Source organism: Hippocampus zosterae, chromosome 17 (genome assembly GCF_025434085.1).
Source record: "Hippocampus zosterae strain Florida chromosome 17, ASM2543408v3, whole genome shotgun sequence".
In the NCBI taxonomy this organism is placed as follows: Eukaryota; Metazoa; Chordata; class Actinopteri; order Syngnathiformes; family Syngnathidae; genus Hippocampus; species Hippocampus zosterae.
Window position 1 is genome coordinate 10,035,376 of NC_067467.1, and position 12,678 is coordinate 10,048,053.

At 43.1% G+C, this 12,678-nt stretch overlaps 1 protein-coding gene across 1 annotated transcript; it reads left to right on the forward strand.

Annotated features, from left to right (window-relative positions):
- Positions 1–4,805: 4,805 nt before the first annotated feature.
- Positions 4,806–12,430, forward strand: LOC127589540 (brain-derived neurotrophic factor). Its single transcript, XM_052048733.1, has 2 exons — positions 4,806–5,307; positions 10,318–12,430. Exon 2 carries the CDS (start codon positions 10,337–10,339, stop codon positions 11,477–11,479), a length of 1,143 nt encoding a protein of 380 aa, XP_051904693.1. The 5' UTR covers positions 4,806–5,307; positions 10,318–10,336; the 3' UTR covers positions 11,480–12,430.
- The last annotated feature ends 248 nt before the right edge of the window (positions 12,431–12,678 follow it).

Below are 12,678 nucleotides of genomic sequence, written 5' to 3' on the forward strand. Positions count from 1 at the left end.
CCTAACTATGTCTTAAAACCTATCATAGTACGGCAATCGACCAGTATATGCTATAACCATGGGGAAATATTTACCAAAAATTAGGCCGGTACCACGATCACCTGAAAATATAAAAGTCCATCCTCAATTACAATAAAGGCACAATTGAAACAATTGTCATATTTCTGAGTGCAATACGGTGGCATCCAGCACACGTCTGTCTTAGATGTGTCTGCCTGCGCTTTTTTCATATCCACAAAACTCGCGTTACAGCACCTGTGCCACAACTTAGACCTGCTTTTAGCTGCTCTAAGATCGAGGCCGTTTTCTGTAACCAAATTGTCAAGCGTAGTAGAAAACGCCCTCAAGTTCGCCAAATGCCCAAACACGGTAAACTCGACTTGCCGTGCCACAAAAATCAAAATGCGCCACTTTTTACAGCAATTTACAATTCACAAATCGAGAGTTAGGGTTTACTGTCGTCCTGATAATAGCAAAGACTTGTGTGACTTTGTAAGCTAACACAAACATTGTGTATAAATGCAACACTGTGATACAAAGTTCACAAAAGTGAAGCAGTAGAAACCCAAGATGAATGTTAATATTCACCTCGTTTGATGTTGACAGATGAAAGATTTAAGTTGTCAGAACAATGTTGCAACCTGCAAATCTCCTTTTCGAAGAAATATGACACACACACCCCCACCACACACACACACACACACACACGCACACACTATTTTAACCACTTCCGAGGTGTCTTAATAACCTGCCTGTAACATGCTTTGTCAAACTATCCCAAGAAAAATTAATGACAACACAATTACACAGGCTAGCATTGCCTTGTTGAAAAGTGTTTCAACCTGGGGCAAATGTACAGTATACCTTTTGTTACCATGACAACTAGAGGCAGAGCTGGAGAATGGCCACTTGTTGAGCACGAAGTCTATAAAAGAAAAGTGACCGCGAACTTAACCCTAACAAAAACAGCATGGACTGGATTTTCACTGGCAGAGGCAGCACTTCATGCTCAAACACTTAACTTAGTGTGCAAGTCTGCATGTGCACAAATATCACCCTTTGTTCACTTTAGATTCGGACGGATTTGAGAATTAAGTATACAAGTCAGTTATCTACATCATACTTGCATGAATATGACATTTGATGCAACGGCTTTTAGAGCACGTTTTGATTTTGACCGAGTGGAACGCAAAGGTGAGCGAGCGGTTTTAGCGTGGGCAGGTGGTGTCAAACGTCTTTTGAGGATGCGCTGTCCCGCTGTCGGTGTCCGTGTCTTCTCCCATCCACGAAAGCCTTTCATGGGCGCGCTCCGAGGGCCGTCCCGGTAACACGAGCCCGGCAACCTTTTGTGCCCATTCTTCTGCTTATCCTTTCATCTCTTTCAAGAGCGAAAGGCTGGCTGAGATGGAAACCACCACCCGTTGAACGCGGGATGGGGTGGGGTGGCAAGAGATAGCCGTCGGATGAGAGAAATGGAGGGGGCTGGGGGACATTGGGGTTTGTGATTGCGGGGGAGGTTTGAAGCTCATCTCGCAATTTATGGCCGTGCTTTTCAACAAGACCATTCAAGGTGGAGAGGCCCAGTGGTCAAAAGCGCTGAACTTCCCACTACCCCCACCACTCCAGTCCTCCCGTGTGTGTGAGTGTGTGCGTGTGTGTGTATGTGTGTGTGTGTGTGTGGATGAAGGGATCACTTATCTGAGGTGAGGACCCCGGGAAGTGTCTGGGCGTGAGACATCGTGTACCCTAGAGTTAGATCCCTGTCGCCACTGGGGGGGGGGGGGGGGGGGGGGCACCACAAAAGTAAAAAAAAAATTTAAGGAAAAGTTGTAGATTTTGAAACATTTCAATGGGAATTTTTTTTTCAGAATTCATTTTTTTCTTCAAATCATGCATTTACAGAGAAGCATTTTTGGTTAAATGTTTATATTGCTTACAAAAATTTTTTTGAATTGATAAAATGTTGCTTTCAAAAATAGCTCCATATTTTTGGCAGAAATGTCATCTTTTCTTTCTCTTGAAGGAAAAAAAAGATTTCTTTCGAGAAACAACTTATTTCACAGCTTTTTTGAGGTGGAAAAAAAGTTTTACTTTGGAATATTACTGTATATGTTTTATGTTCAATAAACAACAAACAAACAAAATAAAATACTTTTTTTTCAAAAATACAAAGTCAATTCAGAGATTAAGCGATTAATAAAAAGTAAGACTTTTGAGAAAAAGTCAAATATTTTATATTCAAGGTTATTTGTTGAAAAAGACTTCTTAAAACTCAACCGGTCTGTTTTTCTAGGGGGGGGGATTGTACTCATTTGGAAAATAGAAGCTTTTTTAAGAAAGAAAAAAGGTAAAGAAAAATAGATGTCATTTTGGAGAATTAAAAAAAGTCTGACTTTTTTTAAGTGAACATTTGAGAGGGGAAAAAGTCTTCATTTTTGTGAGGAAAATGTTGTAGTACACATGTAGGTCACATGTGTGAAGCAGCTAAGCGCAAGCAGGGCAAGTCAAGGCAAGTTCGACCTTACGTCGGGAAGACAACGCATGTCTCGGCTTCTTGGATCACTGCAACGACTTGAACACCACAACATTTTTATGAATGTTTGTGTGCACTACAAACAAACCACAAAATCATTTCCATGGTATCCGCTTCATTATTCTGATGTGATGATGCAACGTCACAAGAAGAAGCCCTGGAACGAGATCAGTACTTCTGTTTGCGCTGCGCCTGTGGTGATACTGCATCCAATCACCCAACCTTCCTCGCTTTGACAACGACCAAAATACAACGGCAACGACATTGTCACAAGCTGTTGCAATATGTAAATCTTCCTTCTTGACAAAACATTCGTCTTCCCGACGGCGCTACAATCTCCCAAAACCAACAAGTTGCCTTTTGATGGACGGCTATGTATATGGCCTACAGTTAGAGGAGATTAGTCACTTGGGTGTCCAAGTTCTTTGGAAACTTAGTAAGTTAGCGTTGCAAAAAAAAAAAAGAAAAAAACCCCAAAAGTCAATTGAATGATTTATGACGGCCTTGGGATCTCATGTAAAAAGTTGGCAAGACGTCATTAAGATGGGCTCTCTTTTCCTCTATTAAGCTATAAAACATATTGAAACTTTACACACCCCTGTTTTTGTGATTAAAAAAAATCTGACTGAGATACATCATCTCAAAACATTTTCCAAAGTTACCAATAACCTGCACAACAAAATAAAAAAGGGGGGGGGGTTATTTTGAGAGAGAAAGGAATTACAAATAAACTTGTATTATGTGAGATTATGTGATTGCAAAAGTGTGCAGCCTCTTATACTGGGGTTGTGGTTTCATTCAGAATTAACCAATGGCATTCAAACTTACTTAAGTAAAACAGGAGTCAGTAAAAACCTTCCACCATTTGAAGTACCTTTGGTTAACCGCAAATAAAATTCAGCTGTTCTAGAAGGCTGTTGCTGATGTTTTGTTTTCTCGCAGAAGTTTGAAAGTTTTAACCGGTTCTTTCTATGAATATTTGGCTCACTGTCACATCAGGGTGGGAAGAAAGTGCACATTGTCGAGCACTGACACATGTTCAGGAATAATTTTTAATCTCATGATAGAATCATTTAATGACCCGGAATCAATTACTTTAGCTCAAACAGCATTGACTTGAACCTACAATAGCTTCAAGGCTAGTTCGTGGTTAGCATGATGGGAGTCAGTTGCCATTCCGTTCAGTAATTTAAAAAATTAATACATCCTACATTTCTGACAAGTACATTTGCTCATTAATACCATAACAACAATTGACGGAAGATATAATAAAAATGAAACAATTGAAAAGGGAGATAAACACTGGAAGTAGGCTACAGCGTGTGACATGCATTTTGTACTGCTGCTAAGAATGAAAACTTAACTTCACCAAACACAGACGTGTTACCTGAGTGGAGATCAGTTTATCTAATTCGTGAAGGCCACAATCTCTGTCTTCCGTGAGAAATCTTCAGTCTTCTCACCCCGATTCCAAACTGGTGCCGGAAAATTGTGAGGTTACTTATTTAGAGCAAAATGATCACAGTACAACCAAATAGTGTGTAGATGTTACAAATATAGCTCACTGGGAAAGGAAAAGGGATGAACGTTTTGGTATATTCACCTTATGCAGCATTTCGTCGTCACTCACTGTAACACTGTGTTTGGAAGTATTTGCCTTGCTCCCAACTTGTTAAAACCCCCACTGACCTGGATGCAGGCCAATGTTTCTGCTGCCTTTTAAGTTAATTGTTTTCTAATCAAATGTGGGCGGAGAGGAAATGTACTTGGCGGCCATGTGGGAGTAAAAATGAGTAAACTATTTTGAGTCACGCAATCTGAGCTTGTCAAAACGTCTCAGCTGCTAGCAAACAACATGGCGGTCCATTGCAATTAAGGGGAAATACGTCCTTTTTAAACTGTCTACTCACTCTGTTTTTCACATGTGTAACTTGTTGAGGTTTGCCCTGTGTCTTCCAACAAGTAACATCTTGAAAACGTCGTTTTTTATTAAACAAGACCAAACCGAACAGTAATTACATATGGCAAGCTCGCAAAGATATGTAAACGAGGAGTTCGTAGGGATACATACCGGAAAAGAGTACAATAAAAGCTCAAGTCAAACTGGTGTATTATATTTTGTCAGTTTAGGTTCAACGGTTAGTTTTAAACATTACAGCTAACGTAAAAAAATATTAAAGAGACTAAAGTTAACACCTGGTCGTGTTTCATGCTTATACTTTCATTTTGACAGATTTGCCCGGATGTTATGTGTTCGGCAAGTGCTAACTTGCTGAAGACCGACTTGACTTTATGCGCGTTGCTTGAGCAGCCAGGCGGAGTTGCGGAGCTTCTTCCAGCATTTTTGGCAAACTTGTGCAGCTCGTCACCGCGCATTTTTTAAAGTGAGGAATGTTTTCATCTTTGGCCTTCTTTGGAGAGGCATTGAAGCGCCGGAAATCTGTCACGCCCCCTTGGCTTTGCTTTGCTTTTCGAGGCTAATTGAGCACTTTGTCTCCGTCACTTTGGTTGGTGCGCTCTCGACAGCAGGCGGATTTTTTTCTCCACTTTCTTTTCCTCCCGTACAGCACATTGGATTTTTTTTTTACATTCTGGGATTCTCGTGAGATGTCATGGACTTTACAAAGGAACATAGATATGTGCGCGCGTGTGTGATAGAGAGTGTTTTTTGACTCCCTCCGCCCCAAACCAATTGAGCGACTGACCGGGGACAGGACTTGGGAATCAATGCGGTGTCAGCTGGTAGGACGCGGGGTCCGGATCTCACCTCAACGGTATGGATGTTTCAACGTTTAAACGCTTTTTCTTTCAACCCATCATTTAAAGATTCAAGGCGTTTATTTTTATGCGCATGCTGTACTCGGAAAACAAATCTTAAACATCCAAAGACTGCCTTGGCAAAAATAAGAAATGAGCAATAAAAGAAGGCAAAAATGCAATCAAATGTCTGCTTTACTACAAGAGACGCGGTAGGGAACTTCAAACGTAATTTTATTTATTGCTAAAGTTGATAATTTAATTAGATGAAGAAGATGACGTTTATTGTGCAACTTTGAGCACATATCAAAGCAATTATGAAAAAAAAGGCCAACGCGTTCTGTAAAAGTACAAATATGTCGCCAAGGGGAGAAATTACATGTGATTACAGTTTTATTGTGTTATTTCTGGAACTTTCTGTTTCCAGCTGTTAGGTCGGGTGACATTTTTTTTAAGTTGCAGCAGAAGGTGGTGACATTTTCGGCTCAACACCCAAATTCCTAGCATGTTTTGGGGTGTAATTGGCGCACGCAAACGCGTCGCAGGAAAGCGTAAGCTTAGTTGAATGCCTGGTGACTTTCTTCTGGTGAGCTGTCACGTATGTGGACATATTTTGTGAGACTTGAGAGAAATGCTTGATTAGGATTGCTGAGTGCTGTGATTTTAGGACGAACCCGTGACATCATCATTTGTCATCTGGCATTGTAAAATTGGGAATCCACCCAAAACGTTTCGAGGGAAAACATGCCACTGGAGTCATCGTGCAAGAATTCACAAGACTAAGGAATTCCCCATTTTCTGTGAATTTTTCATAGATTCACTGGTGGCGAATCCTCGAAATAATCATCAAATATGATGCTCTGCCCACATTGAATGGGGTGATTAAAAAAAAGTTACTATTGTACCGTCGCCCATCTTTTGAGGGCAGTGGTTTCTGATTTAAGCGTGAGACATTTTTGTGAGTCCTGTTATATTATAGTTTTGTGTCGATTCATGAAACTGTTTTCCCCCTCTAACTTTCCAGGGGGCAGTAATGAGTGTCTTTGCCCAAAATGGCTGACTTCTTGTCCACGTCAGTCATGGATTCTTGAGACTTTTTTCCTGTGTCGTTTTATGAAAGATGTGCACCAAATTTTGGGTCAACTGGTGGAACTGAGATAGGGGGCTGCTTTTTTTCTTTCCAACTTTCCAGGGACTCCATCCATCCATTTTCAAATCCGATACAAAGTTTTCAAATTTGTTTGATTGGCCAAATTAACCTAAAAATGGCTACTTCATCCTAAATGGTGTCAGGGGCGTGTTTTCTTTCTACCTTTCATGAGGCTCTCTTGAGGGAATTGGAGCAAAATGTCAAACTCCATTTCAGTCTTGGGTCCACAAGTTTGTTTTTTTGGGTGCATTGTCATGATAGCGACTGAAAAATCCGCCTCGTCATGCATGACGACAGCGTATACCTTGTACAGCTCAGTTCTTCTTCTTCAGTAACACAAGTTACGTAAACTGAAGTCTGATGGCCCACAAGTCAGAAACTGAAGAATTTGACCTGGATTGTCAGGAATAATCTGCCTCTAAAGTCACTTGAACCTCTTTAGTGGCAATTATTCCAAAAGGAGCAGCCTTGAAGAGCTGAAAGCTGAACTCGCCCTGACATCAAACAGTGAAAAGATGAAATAACGATGTTTAACTTTTTCGTTGGCTTTTTGTGGCTCAAACGTGCATCCGCGTCATCGTTTCTTGTCAAAGTTAAGCTTTTATCATTTTTTTTAACATCTACTGTTCGATGCTTCTTTTCACAAATACACCTTTCTTAAAGCTGAGGATTGAGTGTTTTTTTAAAAACAAGATACAATTAACTTCTTTTTCAACATTTATGGTTACTTCTTAAAGTACCTGTTACACTGTGTGTCAAACTGACCTACAAAACTTTTTTTTTTTTAAACCCATAAAAATGTTTTAGGATAAAAAAAGTCTAGCCTTACTTTCTTTTGGTCCTTTTTATTACGTAGGTTTACCCTATTTTACTTTTGAATTTGCAGGGGAACCCATTTGTCTAAAAAGGTGGCAGAAATGTATTATTACTTTCTTTGCAAATGTACAATCATTGCCACTATATTTCATACACACTCACACCCACTTCTTATTTCAGCCCCACTTGAACAGGAAGCATGAAACACACGTGTTTCATCTCTCTGTGACATTTAATGTCAGTTCAGGTGAAGGAAAATAAAAATGAAACACAAGTGCCTCAATCAATCACTCAATCAGTCATGAATCTTCTTAGGAGCGCTTCATTATTCATTAGGTGCACCATCGAGAAAGTTGGCTGTGTGGAGTTTGCATGTTCTCCCCGTGTCTATGTAGGTTTTCTCCGGGTACGATGGTTACATCCCACATTCCAAAAACATGCATGGCAGACTGATTGAACACTCGAAATTGTTTCGAGGTGTGAGTGTGAACGCGGATGGTTGTTCGTTTCTGTGTGCCCTGTGATTGGCTGGCAACCAGTTTAGGGTGTTTCCTGCTGACTGCCCGATGACGGCTGGGATAGGCTCCAGCATGCCCCGAGACCCATGTGGGGATAAAGTGGATTAGAAAATGGATGGATGGATAAAGCGAGAGAGAGATTTAATTTTATGCTTTTTTTTTTTTTTTGCACAAGACATATTTTTTAATTAGTTTTTTGTAACTAGTGCCCTTTTCGAACAGTGTCCTTCTATTGTAATTTTTTTTTCATTATGGTCACAAATTTGACTCAAACATCCATTGATTGCATTAGTTAATATTATCATTAAAATAAAATTGAAAAATGGCGATTGCTATAATGTCATGGGAACGCACGGATTTGAGTTCACAGGTCACCCTGCTTCTTTGGTTTTTTTGTGACGAGTGGAGGTGGGGGGCGTGTTTGTTTACCCTCCCATTTAGAAACATGTTAGCATTACCGCACACACACACACACTGCGGAGGGTCTTTGTTGAGGCGTGCACCAGCCAAGCGTGCGACGGGAGCAAATGGAGCACGTTGATCATCAAGTGTTGAGCAAGACCTGCAAAAAACACTCAAGTGTGACACACACACACACACACACACACACACACACACACAGACAAATACGCGATATCTTAGAAGTGTAATCTCCCCCCCCCCCATCTCCCCGGCCCCTCCATGCTCCATGTGTGTCAACACACCTGACTGTAGCAGATACACACACAGTTAATGATGGAGGATTCCCAAAAGCGAAATGCTACCAGTTTGAAATTGTGTTTTTTTGGAATGTACAATCAATGAAAAACAGAAGGAAGGCAATCAGCTTACCTGATGATCCGATGGGAACGGTCACATTCAAGCCTCAAACGCCAACATTTTATCCCTTAAATCCAAACCGAATAGTGGACTGGAAGAGTGGACATTTGTAGGCATGATAAAAACTTTCAGAACAATGTCAAGTGAACATCACTGGCAGTCATCATCAATGAAGGAGCTTTATTGGCGGGCCTCAACACAGGAAGTTGATGCAGCGCTTCATCGGCAGGGTGGGGTTGACACAAGACTTTTTGAAGTCCTGTCAACGCATTGACTGCCCCCCCCCCCCCCACTCCCTATCTCACACAACCCGCTCCCTCACTGACAAAACCTTCATGTACATGCACGTTTTCACCAGACGCACTCCTCGATAGGCATTACTATCTCGCCAGCAACGTTGCATCACCGACATTCTTGTATTTCCGCCTTTAGAAAAAAAAAAACAAAAAATCATTTAAGATGGCGTCCTCCCCGGTCGTAGATAGTGGTGGCATCCTGTCCGTGCTTTCTCGCTGACTCACGCCATCATCTTGACTCATGACTTTTATCTCTGTGATGTCATGTGGCAAAGGTGCTTGGAGGGAGTGTCTTGTTTGTTGAGAGTTGTGAGTGAGGCTGTGTGTGAGTGGGTGAGAGTGCACGTGCATGTCAGCGAGGTTGTGAGAGTGGACATGAGAGAGTGGGGAGTCAGTGATAGACTGGGTGTGATTGTGTGTTTCGGGGTTGGAATAGTTTGGGATTTTTCATTCAGGTTTTTTGTTGTTTTCATTTAGAGCAGGTTTATTGATTTTTTTTATGCTTGGTTTTAATTATTTTTTTGTATATTTTTTCTTAACCTGGATTATTTGTCAAGTACGAGGACAAAAAAAAAGGTAAACTCCAATTCTCAAACGACTGTTTGACCTTCCTCCTTTGTTACGGACGTCCAAGTATGAAAGGGATACATTTCAAAAGAACCCCTTGCATCTCCGTGATGTGACGCGTGGAATGTGTTTGTCGGGTGGGTGTGTCTTATTTGACTTGTCACCCACATCACTTGGCTAATCGCGTCGAGATTGACGTTTCCTTTCGCCAGCTGCGCCAAGGGCGAAGGAGCGAGTGCGGCGGGGTCTTACAAGTGTCGACCGAGGTGGCTTTAAGGTACCAACAACACGTTTGGAATGTTGTCAAAGTTAACTGGATATACAATTTATGACTAAATTACTACTGTGGGCAAGTGCGAATAGAAATCAGTTGTACACTTTCATGCTGGAAAAGCTGAAAAATGGATCTTGACTGTCAATTGAGCTTTTGGTGTTTGTGTCAATGAATGACGTTCAAAGCAACAAACGGACGCGCGTGTGTTTCTCCTTGGTGACTTTCAGATTTTTCAGTTTTGAACCCGTGCACATTCCGCTGGCCTTTCTGAGTGTGTGCGCGCCTGTTCTGTGTGAGAAGATGTTCGTCTAAGTGCGCGTGAGAGATTGTGAGTGTATGTCCGTGTGCGTGCGTGTGTGTAGGATCTCTATCTGAAGGAAGCGGAGGACGACTTTGCGGTACTCTGTGGAGGTTTTTTTCCACAGGTTGTGCCAAGTTTTGAAGGCCCCTGCTTGCTTGAGCTCATAAAGTTGCGTTCCTCCCGTAAACTCTACCGGTTTTACATCTTAATTGGCCCACTTACCCTAACGAGATCAAGCGCATTCCTCAACTGACTCTCTCTCCTGCTGTCTTTCTCACTCGCCCAGTTGATACGTCCTGGGAGTGATGCACTGGCTTCCCCTGGTTGCCATGGTGATCGCCTCGGCCCTGCCCTTCCCTCAAAAGCCTGTGTCCAGGATCGCCTCTGTCGCCAGCGTGGACGATGAGCGGCGTCGCTTCGCCGTGGATTACAACTCCCAGGGGAATGCCTCGCTCGCGTATGACAACGCCCCCGCCGTTCAGGACCCCATCCGGAACTCGGCGGAACTGAGCGTTGTTCCGAGTGAAAAGAACCGCAGTCGACCAGACCACAGCGGTTTCCTGGACTCCACGAATGGACCCACGCAAGTCTCCGAAGTGGAAACACAGATAATCCAAACTCCTGCATCCGCCGGACCGAGGACTCAGAGAGGATCCGCAACCACCGTTCCCACAGAGCAGCTTCGGAACGCGTCGAGGAGGGCGCCCGCGGCGAGCGGCGCGGTTAACGCCATCCTGGAGGCGGGGTTGGGCATCCTGGAAGGTCTCCTGGAAAGGGACGAGATGTTTTTGGACACTCACCCGCGCGTCCTGTTCTCGTCGTCGCCGTCGCCCCCGGAGCACCCGCCCCTGCTGCTCATGCTGGAGGTCGGCCTCCTGGAGGATGACGCGGTGGAACTGGAAGACGCCCACGCGGAGAGTCACGGTGATCAGAGTCTCAGTTGGGGCAACGTTTCGGGATTCGCGTCTGATGCGGGACGCGCCCTCAGGAGGGACAAACGCTCGCATTTGATGGATCGCCGTCGGGGCGAGAAGTCTGTCTGCGAGGCGGAGAGCGTCTGGGTAACGGACAAGAAGACGGCCGTCGACTCGCGGGGCCAGGTGGTCACCGTCCTGCAGGACATCCAGACCCAGACGGGTCCGCTTAAGCAGTACTTCTATGAGACCCGGTGCCGCCAGGCCGAGCAGCAGAACAGCCACGGGACTGCCGGCAGGGAGGCGTCGCAGCCCACCGGGGTGGCGGGCGCCGGCTGCCTGGGCGTGGACAAGAAGCAGTGGGTGAGTGAGTGCAAGGCCAAGAAGTCTTACGTGCGCGCACTCACCAAGGATGCCAACAACCGGACGGGGTGGAGGTGGATCCGCATCGACTCGTCCTGCGTTTGCGTGCTGCTCTCCAGAGCCAATCAGATCCTGGCCCGCGAGGCGCTAGCCCGGAGGGGGCGGGGATAACCGCATGACACCTCAAAGACCTCATGCCAGAACACAGTATATAGAGATGTTTTTCTACGATTTATCTTTCATAACCTAAGTTATTAGTACGTAACCATGTGTATGATTTTGATATTAATATATTCCTTCACCGGTCAGTGTGTACGTACAGTGCTTAACAAACACCGTACTGTATTACAATAGCCATCACGATTGTCAGTCAGAAACCGAAGCACAATTATGAATTTATGAGCAAAAAGGTTGTAATTGTACAATGACAATCATTTTATGTGGAATAATCTAAACATTTATGATGGATTTACATATGTAAACATCCGATTAACAGAATAGGATTAAAAAAGGTAACCACAACAAATATGCAATTTTAAAATAATAAATGTGCAAATATTATACAGGTTGCTTTTATACTCTGTACAAGTTATAAGTCAAACCTTTGCAGACTAAAGTCATGTCAGCAGAAAATGTCATTTTTACATTTCTTTTTTTCACGAGAAAAAAACATTTTAATACAACCAGTAAAAGTCATGATTTGAAAATATTAGAAAATTGTCACTATTTTATGAGACGGAACCTATTAAAATGGCAGATTTTTGCATGAGAAAATGTCATTATATGACCTAATTGTAATTTTAAAAATGTCATACTTTACAAGAATTATTCAAGAGAAAAAAAATAACATATTGCAGTACATGCAAATTAGTATTTTTCTACATCCGCCCCAACCCAATCATTTCAGGCAGCTGTGGCTTAAAGCTTCATTTGCATCCATTTGTTAAGCACTGTATGTATCTGTCCGTTTGTATGTCTGGAGCTTGTATATTTATAGTGGAGCGGTGGCGTCTGAGCTGGCTTCCCCACGGGGGAAGCGGCGCCCCCTACTGAAGCTTCGTATGAACGTTGTACCAGATGGGGAGCATCTTTTCAATAAATGGGCGCGCTTCATCAATGTCATCAAGTCGTTTGTTCATTGAGACATGGCCAAGCCAGCACACGCCTGAAAAATGTCAGTCTTCGGGCATCGGTCCTTGAGATCTGTTAAATGATACTCATGGACTGCCCCCCCCCACCCCCCACACACACACAAAATTTTCTGCAAATTCTCCCCAAATTGCATTGCAATGTCGTTTTCAATTTCAAGCAGAGGTCCTTGAGTTTTTTGTGCGTCTACTGCTGATAGACCAAATTTCAGGTCGATCTGT

What these genes read in the sequence shown, in the direction of transcription:
- LOC127589540 (XM_052048733.1), top strand. Translation starts at nt 10,337, where the DNA reads ATGCACTGGCTTCCCCTGGTTGCCATGGTGATCGCCTCGGCCCTGCCC.